This window comes from Aythya ferina, assembly GCF_964211825.1.
Source record: "Aythya ferina genome assembly, chromosome: 1".
In the NCBI taxonomy this organism is placed as follows: Eukaryota; Metazoa; Chordata; class Aves; order Anseriformes; family Anatidae; genus Aythya; species Aythya ferina.
Genome location: NC_140296.1, coordinates 163,203,683 through 163,226,123, shown reverse-complemented (window position 1 = coordinate 163,226,123; position 22,441 = coordinate 163,203,683). Strand labels below are relative to the sequence as shown.

Below are 22,441 nucleotides of genomic sequence, written 5' to 3'. Positions count from 1 at the left end.
TGGCTCATGAGGGTCTGAAGCTGTGCACACTGCTTTATTTTTGTTTTGTTGCAAGGTTACTCACAAGGAATTGAGTTCTGTGAGGCTCGATTGCCCATGCTGAATTTGTTACTCAGTCACTGGGGCTGCTTAACGGGTCATGTCATTGTAGGGCAACTAAAGGGCAACAGGGTACACACATCACTATTGAGGATGGCAGCAAGAAGGTGTTAGTTTACTGCGGCTGGACTGGTTTTAGTTACTGTCTCTTGAGTCCCCCATGAAAGTCTAGAAATAAATTGCAGCCAGGCCCCCTATATATACCGTGTCCTGTGCTGCATGATGGAAATTCTGTAATGGATTCATTTTTAAGAGTTTTTTTCCTTTTTTTTTTTTTTTTTTTTTTTTTCCTGGAATGAAATATGACAGAATAATATAATCCATGCAAAAGTGCTCCCATTATTTGTTTTAATTCCAACCTCAATTTGTTCCACAGTGTCTCCACAATTGCAGCATGTTGGGGGGGGGGGGATGAGAAGGAGGTTGTTTTTCTGACGGGCAGAGGTTGTAGCAGAGACACCTGAGAAGCTGTGGACTCCCTCAGACTGAAAGACACTGTTCAAAACCAGCCAGCCCTACCAGAGTTAACATTAGTTTGTCATCATTAGTTTTTCAACTGTTTGAGCTAAATGAGGTAGTTCATACCTGTGATCTATTGTTTCAGGCTGTGCCTAGGTTCATGGAGAGAGCTATGCTTTCATCCTCATGTATTTCAAAATACTTTCCATACCTGCAGAGATATGTGTGTGAAATACCAATTGAAAGTGGTAACTCCTGGAGCTTCATAGAGGCTTTGGATATAGGTCTCTAGTCCTGTTTTGGTCAATATCACTGTAAGGCTGCCTGTGTGTATTGGATTGAGGTCATTTTCTTTTGCTTTTCTTTGCTTACATACCTCTGTTTGCTTTTGCTTACCTAAAGCACTTGCTGGGTGTCTTGGGGAAGAAAAAGACCACAGCACATACTCAGCTGATTGTGGTGTGCCTCAAACACAGCTGCTAGTGCAAGTGCAACATATGGGTAAAATTATGATCTACCACAGCATCTGGAACCAGATGAAAATTCACTGGTAAAAACTGAAGGCCAACTGCTGCCTCTGGAGAATAAGACAGGTGGGAAAAGCTCTGTCCAAAAGGCTGAGTGAGCAACCTTGATCTGCTGGGCTCTTGGATTTCCACTCTGTACATGCAGAGGAGCCTTGCAGAATTTGAGACAAGCTATTCAGGTGCCCATTGCCTTGCTTCAGGATGCCCTAGTTGGGAAATTCACCTTTCTGATCTCCTCTCTTTCCCTGTTTCAAAGCTTGCACACTGCATATACCCCAGAGATGGAAGTGTGTTGTGCTCTTCCTCCCTTTTCCTGCCATCTTAAATTAGCTGCTTCAGATTTTCAAAGGAGGTCTCCTTGGAGCAGCAGGAAGAGCTGCTCCAAGAGCTGCCTACAGCTGTTGACCTGCTGCTTCCCCACAAGAGCAGGCTGAAATGTTTCAGCTGTCTAAGAACTGGGATGGTGTCTTGGCAGTGCCCCAGCATTTCCTTTCCAGTGAAAGACAGGAACTAACATCAAGGCTCCGATGTGCTGTGGGGATGCTTGAGCAGACCTGTCCGAGCTGGACTAGAGCAGAGACCTCTGTACCAGGGTGGTAGGTTGGATGGAGGGTACCTGGAGACTCGCTGGGCTGAGCTTCATAACCTCTGCTGCTCTTCTCCCCTGGCCCTGAGGGTGCACCCTGGTGATGTTCACCCTGCTCAGTGCCACCCATTTGTGCTCAGCTGCCAAAAATAGACGCCAGAGCTGACCCAGGAACCCAAATTCCCCCACATTAACCCTTGCAGCTGCTAAATAACACATCAAACTGTGTCTCTTAAAGCCAGTGCAGCCATGGGCAGGTTCAGGGAGGAGAAACTTGCTCCTCCTGCACATTGGTGCTGGCCCTGCATGTCCTGTAAGCAAAGAGCTTGTCTGATGGCCTCTCCCTTCCAGCCATGCGCTCCTGGCTTGCCCTTCTTCTGCACTGATGCCAAACCATCACCTGTCACCTCTGCCAGGCCACCTTGTGCAGCAGCATGGCTGGATGTGGTCCCAGGTCCAGGGGCTGCTGCAGCTACCACCCCTGCAAAAGCCTGGCCAGCAAGGTGGCCTGTCACAGGGTATCATGGCCAGCTCCCAGGTCTGGATCTTGTCTGTTTGTAATCAGGAGATGTAACCCAATTTCCTATAACCGGAGAGCTTCAGAAACGTTAGAGAAACAAATGCCTGTGGTATTTTGGTCTAACGAAGGCAATAAATACAGGAAAGATTACATAAAATGAGCTAATGTGTGAAATAATCTAATAGCTATACATAATTTCCATTCATATACAGTAGTAATAGAATAAAAGCAAATGTGGACAGCCAGCAGGACATTTAAATAAAATAATTTAGAATGCGGTAGGTTAATAATAATAATAATAATAACACAAAAAGTATGTGTGCCTATAAATTAGTTGAAAATGCCAAAGAAGCTAATAAAGTATCAAAATGGTAATTTCGTAATTGACATAAAAAGGAAAGAAATGGATTTCTGTATGCCTGCAAATTAATATAGATTGTTGGAATTTCACATGTATTTGACTTATTTGTTTTTAAGAAGTTAATGAAATGTTGAGACAGTGGGTCTATTTCTATGCAGCATAGGTCAGCTAGTATTTCTGAATGGATACCTTTTATTTCAAAAAAAAAATAAATTTGGAGTTTAAACTGAACAATTTTTATTACTGAAAAAAATCTTGGGAGTGTGCAAGAAGGCAGAGAGAAATTCTGATTTTTCCCCAAGTAGATCATTTCAGTATACATTTAACAAAATATTTTGTTTGATATTTCTGATGTGTATTTTTTAATTTCTTATTTTCTAAAGGCACTAATCATAAAATTGACCTACACTTAAGAAAAAGGAAAAAAAAAAATAAAGATGTTTCTGTAATGAAGGAAGGGGATGGAAAGAGATAACTGATAGACAAAGAAACACAGTATTCTGAGGTGGATTAAGCACTTCAGGTTGATACAAAGCAAAAATCTCTCTGAAGAAACTGCAAAAATGAATCTGCTTTATTCCTGCACTAATAGATGCTTGGCCATGAAACAGAAAAATGAATTATTTCCCACATTGTACTCTGCGGCACATTAAATGTAAATTATACAAGGATCCTAGATATCCAGAACACTTAAGCATGTGCTTAACTTTGTGCTCATGAGTGGTGATATTAAAGTCAATGGGCTATTATTCACATGATTGAAGTTAAATGCCTTTCTGAGCTTGCAGCTTTTGTACAACAAATACCTGCTCTGGAGAAAGCTAGGAGAAGTGCAGAGCAGACATAGCTGCCAGACAGAAATTTTTCCAAAGAGACCATAAATGGGGCTCGGTCTTCAACCCAGAAAGGTGCATCAGAGGGAAGACTGTCTAAGTGTATGGCTTGGAGGCAGCACAAATCTTCCACAGGATTACACATTTACTGTCTATGGACAGTTGTGGTACTTTCACAGATTTCTGCATGACACAAAGGAAATTTTATGTGGCAATGTCCAATAGCAGAAAATATATAATCCTCTCAATAGCAGTATGATTTTTACTGTCAGGAAACCTCTGTGGTGATTACAAATTAGCTAGAAAAAAAGTAAAACCATGCCATTTCCAGTGGAGACCATGCCCAGTCCTATTGTGATAAATCAGAGCCTTTCTTCAAAATCCATAGAGCCCTAGACTGAGACACATCCTACTTGGCCAAAAAATAAAGAAATAGTGTCCCCAAACCTTACACCATAAAGATGAATTTCTTTCCACAGTGCTTCTCTGGGGGTGACATTTTCCTGTAAATAAGTTGAACTGCATTCAGTCTTTTGTTTCTGTATGACCTTTATATATAACATTAGTGGTACCGACTAGTGGTTGATAGGACAAATGTTGGTTCATAGTGAAGGGCAAAAATTCAGACCTCTGAAAAGCTCAAATTTTATGCCTTAAAATCTGATGTTTTCTCTGTATCTATTTGTAAATCATCATATAAAAATAGTAAATAGTGCAGTATATGCAGTTTAATTGCATATTATTCTAAAATCTCCGAAGTAATAAATAAGTACAGCTTATAACGTTAGTAATACATCTTTCTAACCAGTGACTTACATTTACTGTGTACATAAATATGAACACAGATAAGCTTTTATAATTGTAGATGGGTCCATTTATCATAGATATAATCATCCTTCATTCTTCAGCTTGGCATAATCTTTATGTTTTTTGAAATCCTTTCAGCAAACCTCCATGTCCATGCTAAAAAGTGATTCAGTAGTTTTATGACTATAAATCTATAAATGTTTAAAGCCAGTGTAGTTTCAAGTGTGTGTTCCCCCCCAACCCCCCACTCCCTTCAGTTTTACTTTTGTTGTCATTCCCCCTCTTTTTTAAGCTCAGTGCTGTGTAGCATTGAGCAGCAAGGAGGCTGCGATATGCTTTAGCTCAGCCTCTCAGTATACTCTCTTTTTTGTCGATCAAGAGGGATTTAGCAGCAGTAAAAACTTGTAATGAGACTCTTCAGGATTAGTGGCAGTTTAAATGCAATTGGGAGCTTGAGCAGGTAGAATGCAAGGGGAGGAGATACACAAAGCAAGACCATAGGCTGCGTCTATCCTTGCTGGAAAGGGAACAGTGCAGCACAACCCTTCTGGCTTTGCTTGTGGTGCAGGTGGAGGCTGCTGGAGGAGGCAGGTCAGCTACACAGGCACAGAGCATTCCTTAGCTTCCGGCTTTTTCATTTCCTTGCATTTCCTGAGCCTCAGTCATGGCCAGCCCTTCCTTTTCATCCTCCTTCTCACCACCTCTCGCAGCTTGCCCTTTGGAGATGCTGGGCAAACTTGGTTGCTTCTGTGCTAATTGCTTGGCAGCCTGGAAAACGTTGTCTTTGGAGAGTTGCGTAATGGGAGGGGGGAGGGAAGCAAAGGATTGTCCTGCTTCTTGCATTGGTGTAAGTCAGCAGAGAAAGAGGCGATGAATATTTTTATTTATTATCTATACAGTGCCATAAATGTACTTGGCACTCTGCAGTCAAATAAAAGATAATGGCCCTGACGCCAGGATTTGGCAGCCTGAAAGGTGAGATCTGGCCTTCTTCGTCTGAATGATCAGGAATGAAATCCTTGTGGGAAAGGGATGGAAGGATGAGATCTACATGATTTAAAAGACAACAACAACAATAAACAACAACCCCCCAGCTTGCTGCAAATTTTATTGCTTTAGTCTAGCAACAAGTTGCCGAAGTGGGTGGGCTACTGTTTGTGCTTGAAAGATAAGAGGCTCTGACCTGCCTTTCTTAGTAAAGATGGCTGAAAAACAGAGTTCCTCCCTCCTCCACTGAACTATATCATCTGAGTTTCTTAGAGTTTCATAATTTGTTAACCAGCTGTCTCATGTGCAAACAAAGCAGATTTCAAATTCCTCTGTACTTAGCTGCCACCTCTCCTCTCAAGGTCTTTTTCATCAGTCAATTTTCTCCCTCTGAATGAACATGTACACTTCCAATGGTATTAACATAAGCGTGCTAACCAGCATCTTTCTGCCTCACTAATTTCTGTTTTGTGCTTGCCCGAGACTATTCAGAATGTGCCTTTTGCCCCATTGTGTCTGACTTCCAAAGAAACTGACTTCCAAGGATGAAATATATGACATGATTTGATGCTGGGAGAAACAGGTTATCTCCAGCTTTCATATGTGCAAGCAAAACTTGAGTGTCCTGTAGGTAATACCACATAGCCCCCATAATTGTAACAGATATGACCGTGTGCATATCTGATACCATACCTACTAGTATTGGAGCTGTGCAAGGAGCTTTCATGTCTGGCTGGTGAAGCTCAGTGATTCTATTACAGGTGCTGTTTTCTGGTCAAGCTTGAGAGACACCTAACAGTGTGGATGCCATGAAGCCTGTAGCCTGCCAAACATGTCCTGAGGAAGTTTTAAAACCTCGGTGTTATCTTTTGGGTGGAGAGGCTGCACAGGTTCCACGTAATGCTCACGCGCTTGGCAGCTGGGTGGTACTGTCCCAGGAAATGCCTGTTTTTCTGGCAGTGGGTGGACTCTGTCCATGTGAGGGTCCGATCCCTGAATGGAGGCCTATGCCTGGGGTGTCCATAAGACCTGGGCCAGCAGAAGGGCTGTGTGGTCCCAGCATGTGCGTATAGATCTGGCTGCGGAAGATGTGGGACCCCTTAAATGCCATCTGTGAGGCATCAGGCTGCCCTGCTTGAGGTTTGCAGTCTTTTGCTCTGTGCAGAAGCAGCACAGGGCAGGTCTGCATGGAGCAATGCAGCTAGCAAAGAGGCTGCACAGTCCTACTGTGTGCACTGCTCTGGCAATAACTGCATGTGATGGAGGCTTCTTCCACCAATTGGGTTTCTGCTTTCATCTCAATTATTTTACAAGGGCAACTATTTTTAAAGCTGCTATATTTGAACTCCTTTCTTTTGCTTTCACCTGCCCCCACCCCCCACACCTCTGCATTGTCCCTAGTTGCTCTGTTCCCTTCCCTGACCCACACGTGTTACTGTTTCACCACCAAACATTCATAGACATTTTTCTTCTTTTTGTGGGTCTGACCCACTCTACATCTTCTTTTAGAACTGACTTTAATCTAATTCTTTGCCAAATTTGTTTCTGTCAGCTGCAGTAACTGATAACTCCTTTCTCAGACTTATCTAGAGGAATTCATGGGTGAAAGTGCTATGCAAAATAAGAAACATCACAGGGTGTTTAACAATATGATAAACAACAAAATGAAGGTCTGAGGAAGCACAAGGATTTTTTATGACCTTCCAAAACTAACTTACTGAGTTGTATTGGAGTTGTATTGGATCTGGATTTGATGCTGTTCGTTCCTTTTTTTTTTTTTTTTTTTTTTTTTTTTTTTTTTTTATGTCAAGGACTGTTGTTTGACTGGTGAAGACAAGAAACACTGTGGTTTTAGGGCTGGTTTCTGTTTGGGGCCTGACAATCAGGAAGAGCTGATGAGGCCACCTATAAGGAGTCTCAGCCATTGCTGAGGAGGTGGAGAGTCATATTGCGAGGGAATATAGAAGATGAGAAGAAATTGGAGCTAGGAGAAAAGGAAGGTCTGAAAATTTGTAGTCACTTGGAAGCGGCTATGAGTTCCACGTTGGGACTTAAAAAAATGTCAGTAATGTCAAAGCTTGGTGACTGTGCAGAGGAGAGAAGGATGTTTTAGGAGTGAAGCTTGAGAAACATCTGTACAAGAGATTCATGAGTAATAGAAGAAAGAGCAGCACAGTCTCTTTAGTCTGCTGTCCTCACAGATTATTGTACCAGTGCTGTGATCTAGGTTTGAAGAGTGATTTTTTGCCTATGCTGTTGTGCTGGCACACTCCTAGTTGGGATGCTGCTGTAGCAATATAAAAGTGCCCTGAACCAACATACCAATAGAGCAGCCACCTGGGAATCTGTAGAGCACTTCCTCTACCAGCATAGATGATGGGACACAATTAGGCGGAAGTGCCTATGTGCATGGTCAAGCTGGATGATGAAAAGAATACAGGAAAAGCCCTGCAGATGGTGCTGGCAGTGATGACTGACATTCCAGAAACAAACTGGTCACCACCTGAATGCAGATCAGTACACAGTTACAGCTTTGAAGACTTTGCAAGCTGCAGATAACAAGAGTAAAGGACAGGGTGGAAAAGGTATAATATAGAGAGGCAAGGAGGAGAATAATAGTGAGCATTATCTCTTACTTTGCCTTTATTTCCTTGGCTTCGTGTTTCTGTGAGTTTTTAAAATGTAATGTTCTTGGAGTCCTGATCATATTGTTCTTGGTGCAGTGGAGGTTGGGAGCATGTCCACTGACCAAAGGCAAGTCAAGGAAAGCCATACTGGATACAACCAAAGGACAGCAGCAAGAACAGATGGAGGTGTAGATAACACAGAATAAATAAATAAATAAATAAATAAATAAATAAAACTCTGAGAGAACTGGGCTTCTTTATCCTCTGTGTTGGAATATGGGGGAAAAACAGTTCAACGGTGTTCAAAAACATAAAAGTCACCTTCAGAGAGGAAAAGACTATTTCGATTTCCCTATCTGTGGTGAAGATCACAGAAAAATAGTGTACTTGGATTGCAGCAGGAAGGCTTTAGTTCAGACACTTGGATGAACTTCCCAATAGCAAAGCTGGGGTAGGTTGCCAAGGGAATGGGGAGTCTCCAAGGGTTGCCATCTTCCACAGAAGGCTGGATGAAGAGCTGTCAGGAATGGTGGTTTCTAGGAGAGTCCCACCAGAGAAAAAAAGGACAGAGCAGACAACTTCTCAGGGCCAATTCCAGCTCTGTGATTTGTGACATTGTTCATGTCTTGGCTTGGGCGACAACAAGGAAGTATTTGGGGAATATGAAAAGGACAAGGCTCCTCTCTTTGAGAGTCATCCATTAGCTATGAAGGGGTTCCTTTCTTGGCTGAAACAAAGGATAAAGAAACACAGCATCCTGTGCAAGATGTGCTGCCGTGATCACAAGTAGTCTGTCAAGACATAAATGTAGGGGAAAGAGCTACTTTGGAGTTAGACCTGAAAACCATTGACCTAGCCTTTAATTTTTAACAAGTTCTGGTCAAACTCCTGTGCAAATGTCCTGACTGGACTCTTAGGCAACGAAAAAGGTGCAAGCTAACTGCAGTGACATGCAGCTGAACCAGAGCAAAAGAGGACAATCAAGGATGTTTGGGCAATGTAGAGAGGTTGTGCTAAAATTATGCACTTGAGCATGGACTATGCTTTTCTAGCCTTATGTCACTAAATCTTATGTTACAGTTCACTAATTAATGCCATCTTTTTTAGAGATATTTGGCCTGTGTCACAACAGATATCTGCTGGTTGTAAGCCTGCCAAAAGAGCAAGCAGATTGCTGCTTATAGGTGTCTGCGCAAAAGCTTGTGACTGATGCCCTGATGGGCAAGTTTAAGAGAATGGTGAGCGTTTTGGGCTGTCTGCTACCCACATCTTTTGGCTACCTATGCTTTTGGTGGGAGAAGCTGTCCAAATGGTCCAGAGGCTAAATTTAGATATACAAATGCAGATGTCTAGAGCCAATACTGGAGTATTCAAAATACCCTCAGGTATCTGGAAGATCTGACACTGGGGCTACAAGGGACCTGCTCCCTGGGTGAAATTCCCTAGGGCATTTCAAATAGCACTTACACACTAGGTCAAATAAACTGAACCCGGAGTATGTAACATGGGCTTAAGCTCTTTTGGATTTGAAGGTAACAGCGAAGCTGAACCTAGGGACCTTATTTTGGAGGGTCAGAGCTGTGGAGCTTCATGCAGGAGAAAATTTAATCAAAGGGTCTGGGTCTTACAAAGTGAAAGGAGCCACCACAGAGAAGTTGTGTAGGTATAAGATACTACACACACACACATACCCAGTTTTACCAGCTCATTATGTTATGCAGCAGAGGATTATCTTTATTAAGAAGTGTAAAAGTGGATTGACAGATGAAAAAGAGCCTTTTTGCTGTAAGACCTGCTGAGTTTGGGAAACTGCATTCAGTGCTATTGGCAAACACTTTACAGTGTAAACAGGGTCTACATCAGGCAGATAAGTAAGTGCAGATGCGCTTTTCTGTATGAACCATTTGGTGATAGACAATATCTTTAAAAAAAATTCTCATCAGATTAATTGTGGCCAATTAGCTATAACCCTTTCCCCTCATTCCTGAATCCCCTCCAATCCTGGCTGCCTGAATGGGAAGAGCTCCTATCACCTGTTTCATTATGCAGATTGATATTCGAACATCTGAGAACAATGCTGCTTTCTGCACGGCATGGCTCCAAATTGCTAATGAAACGTCTCTGCCAGACAAGTCACTTAAACCCGCTCCCACTGCTGCTGCCGACAGTGCTCGCAGCAAGCTGCGAGGAGGGAGCAGGAAAGGGGCTCTCCACTCGGGGCGTGCTAATAGCCCCCAGCGTGTGTGTTTATGGCTCTCCAGAGCAGTGAGATCTCTGCCCTCTGACTCTGAAGGGTTACATTCACAAACCTGTGGTCTGATTTGGACTTAATCTTCCTTGATTTCAATTTGTTGAGTGAGGGGTTGAGGAGGTGGGCAGACTCCAGGCTCTGAACATTGTTACTGCCTGTCCCAGAGCTGCCTTCAGTCTTGCCCCTCAGGCATGCTCGATGTCTGCTTCCCGCCCCCAGGTCAGATGAGGCAAGGACCCATCTGTAGCATCCACCTCCCTCCTAAATTTAATGTGAAGCCAGCTGTCTAAGGGATCTTCTCTCACAGGTGAGAGGCTGTCATATCACCTCGTATATGATGGGAGCATCTCATGACTGAGATCCCATGGTAAGCAAGCAGAAGGCTGCAGCTGAGGTGCACCTCTACCCAGGGCTCAGTGGGTGCAGGTCTGCAGGGGAGCCTTGCGGGTTCCCCCCTGAGCAGTGTACCCTTGAGGTCAGTAGGGCTGGGTGGCAGGACAGGTCCTTCTGCAGGCAGGTATGAAGTGGGGCTTCTACATGTACAGACCCTGTTTGCCACTCCCTGTGACTCTCTGCAGCCAGGTTTGTTCAGCAACCTGTGTGGTTGCTTCCCTTTCCTTCCCCTGCTATCACTGTATTTCTTGCAGGAGCCTCACATAGCTCCTGTTTGCAGATGCCTGGGGCATGGTAACTGTGACTTAGGGCCCTGACAGTGGTAATGATTACATGAAATTATGCAAGAGTTCTCTCATTAATCTAAATTCTGACCATTTCTGTCAATATCTGCAGTTAATTCCTTTATCAATATTTACTGAGACCTTGAGATTACTTCTACACAGGCTGTCTCTGTGTAATGGCCCCAGCATTGTGCCTCAGCTCCTGCCTCACATCTCTCAGACTCCTTATAGATCAATGTTCCAAAGCACCCTGCTACCTGGTGCTGACACCCTTGATTCAGACCCACTCTCCCAGCTTTTGGGAGAAGCCATATGAGTGTCTCTTATTACTAAAATCTTGCACAGCAGTGCCAATGAACTTTCCTCCTTATGGGTCTTCTCCATTTCCTCCACAGAAGTTCCTCTGCTTTGTTGCCAGGAGAGGACACACTACATCCCTGGCTATCCCATACATTTTCCCTTACATGCCTCCTTGCTCCTTCATTAATAGTTGAGTTGTGTGGGGCACAAGTGAGCTAAGGTAGATGCAGCAGTTTCTGTTTCTGGAGAGCTCTTTGCAGATCCCTCCATCCCTGGATGGAGCTGTGCCCAGCTACTGTCGAGCAGCAAATATCAGTAATTTTCAGCTGCCATTTCCTGATAGCAAGTTGCATGCAGGTGCCAGTATTAGTCTTCAGACATGGAAAAGTTAGCTGCTTTTTTACTGTCTCCATAGTCTGTGGAGCCTACTGGGCATCAGTTGCTTTCAGCTTTTCAAACACAAGTCCAGGAGGCTGGGGATGAGTACGTGTTCCCCTTAGACATTAAAGCTAAAGACCTGTGGTGTAGGGCCCATTTGGATCCTTTCAGACTGTTTCCTGTCTCGTTCTTCACCACTCTATGATTGAAATGTGTGTGCATGTGGGTGTGTGGAGAAGAATTTGCATTTGCAGATCTGGTCTGACTGAGGAATGAACAGGGAGTGAGAGGTGATAAGTGAATGTGCAGTACATGGGTTTGTAGAAGCCATCAGACTGGCTTTCTTCTCTGGAAACACACGTTTCTGGTTGCCAGAAAAAGTCTTTTTCCTCAGGAGGAATGCTTTCATTTATTTATTGGTTGCCTGGAAGGTTAAAAATGAAATATTGAGCCTTTTGCCCCTGGCTGGTTTATACTAAGACGAGCCATAATGAAGGATCATTCAGAGATGTCATTTTCCCTATCACAGCTCTGCCTCACTCTATAATCCTTTTTTACTCCATTTCATAGGCAAGCAATGGAAGCAGACAAAACTAGAGATTGCATCACAGGATGGAGGGAGGAGGTATAAACTGAATGTTGGATGGAGCCTACTTTTCTCTTAACACTTTTGGGGCTCATAGAGAGGCTCTCATAGCTGCTGCCCTTCCAAAGGGCATGCTGAAGCTGAAGGCACAGCAATGTTTGTCAGGCTTGCCTGCTTGCCTTGCTGTCTTGCCTCTGCTGGAGGGCTCTGGGGAATGGGGACTCATCTGCCTTCAACTTTGGGTTCTGCAGCTTATTGGGAAAAAATGTTGCCACTTTTTCCAAAGTTGCCTACTTTAGAAAGTCATGTTTTAGCATTCCAGGGGAAAGACTGTGTTCCCTTGTGCCTGATATGGCAATGCCCTTCTTGTGAGGGGTCCCCTAAGCTGCTGCTATAATCAGCATGGTACTAAAGAACAACTTTTTACGTTGCAGTGATTTTTCTCCCATCAAAGTTTGCTTTCAGTACAGGTTTTGATAGCTATGAATTTGTCTTCATCCCTTGAGAGTGTGACAAGGTTCTAAGAGGCACCTTACTGCCTGTTTTATGCTATGTGAAACCTTTTTTTCACTGATGTGCCAACACATGTTTCAAAAAACAGATTTGATATTTCTTACTGGCTTAAAGCAGTAGGACATGTGGTTTGTCTCACACACATATGCACATATGAGCCGGCCCATCTCTTCACACAAATTGGAGAGATGATTCCCTGCACAGCCAGATCAGTTAACTGATACAGAGAAGTAGGTGCAATAAATTCATTCTGGTGATGTGAACCATGCCTTCAGGTATCCACAGACACAGGTCCTAACTGGTCTGTTTCCTGAAATGCTGTGAATGAGATACACTGCTTTAGCAGATACTCTGCAGCTGGGTTGAGGAGGTTCAGACTGGCTTTGAGCAGAATTCAAGAACCAGGCCTGACTGCAAGCTTTTGAATCTACAGCTATAGACAGTAGACAGATTTCTACCACAGAAGACAGCAGTGCGTGACTGCACGTATTGATGTCTCTGGTGAACTGTTGCCATTAAATGGGTTTGGTCTGACTGTTAGCATGTTCTTAGCATGCTTCTTAAGATTACCCAAATAAGCAGTCTCAGATGAGAATGAAAACTAGCACTGTTAGATGCATCAAAAGATGAGGGGGGCTTCCCTCCATCTGAACTACCTGTGCATATTTTCATTTACTGCTTATTCAGTTCCTGGCTTACAATTCTGTGCTCCTTCCCGTCTGCTGGTTCTAAGGGTTTTAAGCAGTCTTGATAATTGACAGTCTAAATTTTACTGCTCATAAAACCCCAGAGAGCATTGATTATGACTTGAGTTAAGCAAGTGGCATATAAAATCTCACAGCCTTGCAGCCTTAGGGGAATGTTATGATGAATGTATTTCTTGGGAGCAGCAAAAGGTTTTGAGTATTCTGCCAGCTGTGTTCTGGGCATCAAATGCTACTAGTGACTTGCAACCACTGATAGGATTTCATTTGGGACATTTGCCCAAAAGTCTGAAAGCTGATACTTCATTTGGTGAAATGGGCGGGAGGTGTTTTGAGAGGCCTCTCTCTTCATTAATTGCTTTTCCACTTCAGTCAGAATCAGGAAGTGCAAACGCGTCGATAAAACTGAAAAAGATACTTCTTAGAAACTAAATGACACTACGTGGATAAAATTCACATAGATTTTATTGAAAATCTTTCGTTGACTGTGTTCCAAAGCTACTGTTACCTTTATTTTCCTTTTCCCCTTTTCTTTTTATCTAACCTCCTTTTAATCTCTGATCACTGGCTATTTTATGTACTTTATCCAGATTGGACAAAAGACCAGATTGCTCAGTTTTGTTTCTTGGTTCTTAGACACTAACAGGAGATGTTTGTCTTTGAAAACAGTGAAGTATAGTGTCTTCTCTCAATAATGTTTTCCACCTGATAGTAAAATAAAAACAGAGTTACCTTCTATGTTGCAATGGACACAGGGTCTTTGGTGAGAGTGTGTTATCCCATGCAGATGATTGCTTCCTGCTGAAAGATTGTGAGAAATGTTCTTTTTCTGTTTCTCCAGTTCCAGAAACCCAATGACTTCTCGCCCCCTTTCCGTTTTGGGACAGTTCCCAATGGCAGCACAGAAAGGAATATCCGCAACAACTACCCTGAAATGCACAGCTATATGGTGAAGTTCAATCAGAGAGGGGTGGATGATGCACTATTCTCACTGAAGACTGGGTGAGGCTTACTTCTTCCAAACTTACTAACAACAGAAATGTGACTTCTTATCATGCTTGTCTGGGAAAATTTTTGTAGGTTTTGGAAAGTGAACCTCCATTATCATTCCATGATTACAAGTGTAGCTAGACTGTACACACACAGGAGAGTATTTTTGTGATTCTCTTAGCCTTTTTGCCTTTTTTAAAATTCACATCTGTATAAGAGTTTCTGGTTTTGCTATACTTACAAGACCATTTGAAGAAAAAAAAAAGAAAAAAAAAAAAAGAGTTTCTGTACCTTGTGTATATTAGCCTTGTGTGTATTAGTCCCAAAGATCTTGCTTCAGCAAGCTCTTTCATGCTGATGGCCCCTTATGCATAAACACGAAAAGCTCACAGACCTCTGTGGGCAAAGTTCTTTTCAGAGCATTTGTGTTGTCATCTGGAAATTCCTTTATTTTCTCTCCTTCTGTGTATAAAAAACATTATGTTTAATCAGGATGCTGAAACAATCTTTAGACTAATCCCGCTCCAGTGTATCACTAGCTTATATAGTGTAATAGAAGGTGTGCTTGAAGCAAATAGTTTGCAAGTAGTCTTTCTCTCTGGAATATTATAGTATCAAAAGCTGACCAAAATGTTGTTTGAATATTAAGGAACTATATAAAAAGGGGGTATTTCCTTGGGTAATTTGGGAACTGTGGGAAAAATCATTAGCAAAAAGTATCTTCAAACATCTCACTCTATTTTAATATCAGTGAATCTTCAAACATCTCACTCTATTTTAATAGCAGTGAAACTGCAGAGGAGCTAACTTAAAATCCCAATTAGTCTTTGTAAGCCTTTGTCCCTTTTAATTAAAAGCCTCCTTTTAGAGCTGACCATTTTGGTTGTCAGAAATCAGCCCCAGTGAAAAAAAACATTCTCTCTTACACCCATGTCACAGTGTTATGAGAGAGTTCATTCCAAAGCACGAATGAAGATGTTCAGCCAATTTAATTACTAGATTGACTGAATATTCCTAAACCTGTTTGCCAGGTTCAGAGGCACACAGCCCATTATAAATGATTGTACCATTTTTGGATACCGTCCTGGGAAGGTACATTTGCCAGTATAGTCATCATCCAGGAAATAAATATGCTCTGTCCTGGAAATACATAGATGAAATAGAGCTCGTCACTTGTGGTAGATGTCATCCTGGCTTCATATCCACCCTTGGACAAACTTCCCTACAGATATGCACTTAAACTGAGATAATCACCATCCTGGAAATATATGTTCAGGAGATAGACTGAAAAGATATTGTGGGTGTGAGAATGCGTGAGGTGGAAGGTCTTTGGTCTTTTACCAGAAAGAGCTTCATTTCAGGTCTAGTGGGAGGATTTACTCATTGGCTGTCTCTGGTTGTATGGAAGATGTAACCCCCTAATTCCCCACTCCCAAATCAATTTGTTGAGGTGAAAGGAAGGTTCTCATCAGTCTGTTGTGCTGTCTGCCCATCCCAAACTATAAAGGGTATTTCTCTGTGTTGAAATAGACACTTGTGGTTTTCAGCTGAACAGTCTTTACAAAAGAGCTACTTAGCATGGTACAGCTGTTATCATGGCCATTTGACATTGGTAAATATCTGGTAGAGCTTTTCACAGTAACTGAGGAGTTAAATATGGTGTCCTGGCTACATTTAATTTGAAAAAAATATATTTTGCTCAGTTAAGTCATCCAGCACTTTGAATTGGAGAAAATCTTTTCTTTACTTCAGGCCCTACTTTGCTATCTAATATTGATAAATTTTGTAAAGTATTTAAGGTTCCTTTCAGATGAAAGGCATTACAGAAATATAAGCTATTCTTAGGACTATAGATCCGTTGGACTTTTTCTTCATTCATCTTTATCTTGTGCTATGTTTGTCTTCCAAATTTCCTTTCAGAGCAGAAATGACAATTATCAAAGAATCAGAGAGAAATAGGCAATCGTCATTTATAATCTATCTTTACCTGGAAAAGATTCTAGCCTGAGAGCTGAATTAACTCTAAGGAAGGTGAAGATGCCAACCTGTTGTACTCTATGTAGAAGAGGTTAATTTTGCCTTAATTAGCTGAGAATACCTTTGCACTAATACATACTATCTTTCCTGTGCTAAAACATCTTTTTTTTTTTGTACCTGTGCAGGAAGTTGGATGCTTTCATATATGATGCAGCAGTGCTGAACTACATGGCTGGCAGAGATGAAGGCTGCAAGCTGGTGACGATTGGGAGTGGGAAAGTGTTTGCCTCCACTGGCTATGGCATTGCCATCCAAAAGGACTCAGGCTGGAAGCGTCAGGTTGATCTTGCCATTCTACAACTTTTTGGAGATGGTAAGTGACAGGAAAAAGAGGAGTTGCAGTTTTCCTAAGAAATATCAAGCCTTGCATATATGGAGTAGAAGTTCTGTCTCCCTAGATCTGGTGTTTCAGATCTGAGCTGAGAACTGGAGATTATTAACAAGGGTTTGTTGGAGACATTGCGCCAGAAATGTGTGGGAAGTCACCCGTTTTTATATTGTTGATGCAGAATGATATCAAAAGCATTAGGGGTTTCACAGAATCAGCTCTGATGTGTGTTTGAACAATATCTTGTGAGAAGAGTGTCTTGTGAAAACAAGTTTTCTTTTGTGATTTTTTCACTAGCTATGACCAAACCCACAAATGATACTGGACTTCCCATGGTTGCCCCATGCTTCATAGTTCTAGACATGACTAAGTCATGCAGAGTTTAGAAAATAATAGACTAATTATTTATTGATGAAAAAGTTAACTCAGATTTCCCCAAATCTCAAAAAACAACTAACCAACCAACCAACCAAGGAAGATCTTGAGACTCAGAAGAACATTTTGAAATGAATTTTTAATCAGAACAGTATAGTTACCTCATTCATCTCATTATTTACAGAGAAAGAGCTGTTATTAAAAAAAATATTCATGGGGTAATTAATTTCTTTTTAGTAAATATTTACCTGGCTTTCCCTTTCCATTCCATATTACACCTTTCTGGGTTCTTTTTTAATAAATTAAATTCACAGTTTACTTTATATATCAGTCTTTCTTTCTTTCTTTCTTTCTTTCTTTCTTTCTTTCTTTCTTTCTTTCTTTCTTTCTTTCTTTCTTTCTTTCTTTCTTTCTTTCTTTCTTTCTTCTTTTTTTTTTTTCCCCCTGAAACCTGACAATAACATATGGTATAATAAATATGTAAAGAACATAGCTTTCATATACTTCTGCAGACTATTGATCACCTGACGGATAGAGTGTCTAAACTGTCTAATATGTATTATTTCAGAAAAAGACATGGGGTCTTCATAAAGCTTTTAAGAGTGTACTATGATGCCGTATAAATATATGGATATTTTTTTCCCTGACACCGGACTGGAGGTTGAAATAACTTCCCTAGCAGCATGAAAAGAATTGCTGACCTGTAAAATTAGTTTGTTTCTGAATGTCTCAGTATATTAGCATGTGTATTCATGTGTGCTTCTCTCTCTCCTCATGAAATACCATAATGGGAGTAAGTGGGGTATGAAATTAGACTACAGAACATTTGTTCCTAGTTGATACAAATTAATATTTTTGATTGGTCAACGGGCTTGGAAGTGTCAAATTTTGGCAAAACTGAAGGGAAGAAAACCAGGTAAAAATGCAAAAATATTTTGGAGAACATAGCACCTCATTTTAATGAGCTATGGATATGATGAAAACACATTCAAAATCAGTCATTTTCATGTAAAAAAATCAACATTTTGAATTTTGAGATGGCAATGTTTTCATTTAGAAGTGACTCATTTCTGTCTACTACTATCAGTCACTGATTTTCCCTTCATTGACCTAATATGAAAATGGAAGTTTGTGAGGCAGTCTTCAGTCATCTGGTGGACAACTTATTCAGGGTCTTACAGTAGACATTTGGCAAGTGGTAGCTGTGTCATGCAGAACAGATCTTTGTGCCTAATATCAGACTGTGGAAAAATCCTGTTGCCTTCCCAGTGACTAATCGCACCTGCCCCTATCAGAGCAGTTGGGATATTTCACAGATGTAACAAATGTGGAAAAAGAGCATGGCCACCAGAAATTACCTTAAATCAGCTTCTTGTATTCAGTCTACCTCAGATTGAGCTCCTTAGCCATTGCAGGGTGGGTTAACCTGTTTCTTTCCATCTCATGTCTTTACAGGGGAGATGGAGGAGCTGGAAGCACTGTGGCTCACTGGCATTTGTCACAATGAGAAGAATGAGGTTATGAGCAGCCAGCTGGATATAGATAATATGGCAGGTGTCTTCTACATGCTCGGAGCAGCTATGGCCCTCAGTCTCATCACCTTCATCTGTGAACATCTCTTCTACTGGCAATTCCGCCACTGCTTCATGGGCGTCTGCTCTGGCAAGCCTGGCGTGGTCTTCTCCATCAGCAGGGTAAGTGCTATTAGCTAGCACAGTGGAAAAGGGTCAGGCTTTATTCAGACAGTCCTAGGTCCTGGAGATAGGGAAATCCACCCAGGCTGTCTAACACACAGGTGGTACAGAGTGATGGTCTGCAATGTAAAGGCTGGTGTCTTTCCTCTGTTAACGTTGCAAAAGTATTTACTGTTTTTCTCTGACATTTCTGGTATCTGCCTCATTATAGTAGCAGAAATGGAAATTTCACATGGAAATGAAAATGCAATATAAAGAGAAGTCAACTGTAATCTGCTCCTCCAATGTGAGTTGTAAGCAGACCAAATTTAGGTCAAATTTAGGGACAATAGGTCAATTAACAGTGGATAATGATTAGAGATTCAGGAGCTTTTCATTGTCCCCTGTATTACAGCTGTTCACCTGAACTTGTGTTAACTAGAACTGTGCTACCGGTGGCAGCCAGAAGTCCCCAACCACAAGCCATCTGCTAAACTATGCAAAAATCCTTCCAGCGAGGATGACCACTCAAACTTAGCAATTGCTCTATGCAAATCTGCCCTAGGGAATACTATTTACATTTAAAGCAGATTCTAGTAATTTCTGAGTCATCTTCCTGCTATTATTGTTCGTAGCAGCAACCCATTTGGAGCTTCTTTTTCTTCTTTCTGTCATTGGTCTGTTCTCTTGATCCATTCTGAAGTGAGGTCAAGTCTTGGCATGTTTGATCTTGGTATCTGTTGTAGCAGAATTAACTTTGATTGTACTAGGAGTATATAATTGCTGCATAACATATTGTTTAGGAGAAATGACAAGCCTTTTGCATGCAGGGACATATCTCTCTTGTATACCATTAGTTTTTAACCTGTTTTAGTCTGGAAATGAGATGTGGGACTGTGCTTGGTGATCCTTAGCTGAATACAGATCCTTTCATTCTGGGGTTATCTGTTAGACTTGGCCCAGGTTGATGAAAAGTCTGAAAAGCGTTAATCATCTGCTAGCTGCTGAGAAACCATGGTAACATGATGTGGTGGTGTCCATTTCACAATTGACATTAATCAGCAGGCTCTGTTTGGTAGGCCAGGTAACAAATGAGCCCCTTTCCTTCAGCTCCTTGGGGTAGTCCTTGCAAACCGTCTATCACAGATGAAGTGATCTTTTGTATGAAGTGAGCTAGTGGGGAAGGTGGAGGAATCAGGCACTTCTGCTGTCTGATTTAAGGTTGAATCGAGAACTTTCACTTTCAGGGATGTCAATTTGGAGGCTGTTATCACTGTTAAATTTAATACAATGCAATTAAAAATTCTATTGTACCTTGCTCAACCAGATGCAAAAGAACCATATACCTGTTCAGCAGTTCTGCTCTTTCTCTGTTTCCTTTTCTAATCTGTACTGGTGATTAATGTAGCTAAGTTTATGGCAAATGAAGCTGTTTCCTTTTTAAGATAGCTCCTGTCTTGTTGATTTACTGATGCCCAGATGAATTTCAAGGGGCAAAATAGACCTTCTTCCTCTTGTCTACACAGAATCCTTTGTCTAGATGTTTTCATTCCCAAGGATATTATTTTCCCCCATTTGCAATTCTGTGTTACACCTACTGAATTTGAGTAACTCTTACAGATTCTAGCAGTTATTGCTGCATCCAGATATGACATGAAGCAAAGGAGAGGAAGATAAATGGAGGAAAAGGAAAAAAAAAAAAAAGTGAGGGGCAAGAAAGAGAGGCAGAGCAGCTAGGGTTAGTGGAACTAATCTAGCTTCATTTCGTTTGAGTGTTTCATGATGGAAGGCTGACAGGTGTATGTTACATAAGTGTGCTGTATATGCACAGGGTGCTTCCGAGCCCACAACCCCTTTTGTGTATTTGTAGCAGGACTACTCACCTTCATGCTTTCTCTCATTTCAGGGTATCTACAGCTGCATCCATGGTGTGGCCATTGAGGAACGCCAGTCAGCAATGAACTCCCCCACGGCGACTATGAACAACACCCATTCCAACATCCTCCGCCTGCTTCGGACAGCCAAGAACATGGCCAACCTTTCAGGGGTCAATGGCTCACCTCAGAGTGCCCTGGACTTTATCCGCCGTGAGTCATCGGTTTACGATATCTCTGAGCACCGCCGCAGCTTCACACACTCAGACTGCAAGTCCTACAACAACCCCCCCTGTGAGGAAAATCTCTTTAGTGACTATATTAGTGAGGTAGAGAGGACCTTTGGCAACCTCCAGCTGAAGGACAGCAATGTATATCAGGACCACTACCATCACCACCACCGCCCCCATAGCATTGGCAGCACCAGCTCCATCGATGGGCTCTATGACTGTGACAACCCACCCTTCAATGCCCAGTCGCGGTCCATTGGGAAGAAGCCATTGGACCTGGGGTTACCCCCTGCCAAGCACAGCCAGCTGGGTGACCTCTATGGCAAGTTTTCCTTCAAGAGTGACCGCTATGGGGGCAGCGGAGCCCATGATGACCTGATCCGCTCGGATGTCTCTGACATTTCCACTCATACAGTCACCTATGGCAACATCGAAGGCAATGCAGCCAAGCGGCGGAAGCAGCAGTACAAGGACAGCTTGAAGAAACGTCCAGCCTCTGCCAAGTCCCGGCGGGAGTTTGATGAGATAGAGTTGGCCTACCGCCGACGACCACCCCGCTCGCCCGACCACAAGCGCTACTTCAGGGACAAGGAAGGGCTACGGGACTTCTACCTGGATCAGTTTCGAGCCAAGGAAAATTCTCCACACTGGGAACATGTGGACCTGACGGATATCTACAAAGAGCGGGGAGATGAATTTAAGCGTGACACAGGAGGAGGAGGGGGTGGATCCTGCACAAACAGGGCCCACCATAAGCATGGCTCGGGTGAGTTTGGCGGAAGCAATGAGCACAAGCATGGTGTTGTAAGTGGGGTCCCGGCGCCATGGGAGAAGAACCTGACCAACCTAGACTGGGAGGACCGGCCTGGGACTAATTTCTGCCGTAGTTGCCCTTCTAAGGTGCACAACTACACACCATCAGTGGTGGGGCAGAACTCCACCCGCCAGGCTTGCATCCGGTGTGAGGCCTGCAAGAAAGCGGGCAACCTGTATGACATCAGTGAGGACAACTCACTCCAAGAGCTGGACCAGCCATCTGCCCCTGTGCCCGTGGCCACCAGTGCCACCTCCTCCTCCAAATATCCTCAGAGCCCTTCCAATTCTGCCTCCAAGGTGCAGAAGAAGAACCGCAACAAGCTCCGCCGGCAGCACTCCTACGACACCTTTGTGGACCTACAGAAGGATGACTCAGCCCTGGCCCCTCGCAGCGTCAGCCTCAAGGACAAGGGCCGCTTTTTGGAGGGGAGCCCCTACGCCCACATGTTTGAGATGCCAGCCAGTGAGACCACCTTTGCCAACAACAAGTCCTCAGTGCCCGCCACCAGCTACCACCACCACAACAACCCCGGCAGCAGCGGGGGATACATGCTCAGCAAGTCGCTCTACCCTGACCGGGTCACCCAAAACCCTTTCATCCCCACTTTTGGGGATGACCAATGCTTGCTCCACGGCAGCAAATCTTATTTCTTCAGGCAGCCTGTGGTGGCAGGAGGGCCCAAAGCCAGGCCAGACTTCCGAGCCATCGTCACCACCAACAAGCCGGTGGTCTCAGCCCTTCATGGGGCTGTGCCAGCCCGTTTCCAGAAGGACATCTGTATAGGGAACCAGTCCAACCCCTGTGTGCCTAACAACAAAAACCCCAGGGCTTTCAATGGCTCCAGCAACGGGCATGTTTATGAGAAACTCTCCAGTATTGAGTCTGACGTTTGAGTGAGAGGG

General features: G+C 42.9%; 1 protein-coding gene across 4 annotated transcripts in view; it reads left to right on the top strand.

Moving 5' to 3' along the window:
- The window catches only part of GRIN2B (glutamate ionotropic receptor NMDA type subunit 2B), a 273,763-nt gene extending 251,322 nt beyond the window's left edge, over positions 1-22,441 (top strand). For all 4 annotated transcript variants that reach the window (XM_084506008.1, XM_084506010.1, XM_084506009.1 and 1 more), the window contains 4 exons: positions 14,057-14,217; positions 16,368-16,555; positions 18,401-18,639; positions 20,525-22,441. In XM_084506008.1, the coding sequence (XP_084362134.1) occupies positions 14,057-14,217; positions 16,368-16,555; positions 18,401-18,639; positions 20,525-22,432 (2,496 nt within the window). In that variant the 3' untranslated portion in view covers positions 22,433-22,441. The remainder of the gene's footprint in view (positions 1-14,056; positions 14,218-16,367; positions 16,556-18,400; positions 18,640-20,524) is intronic.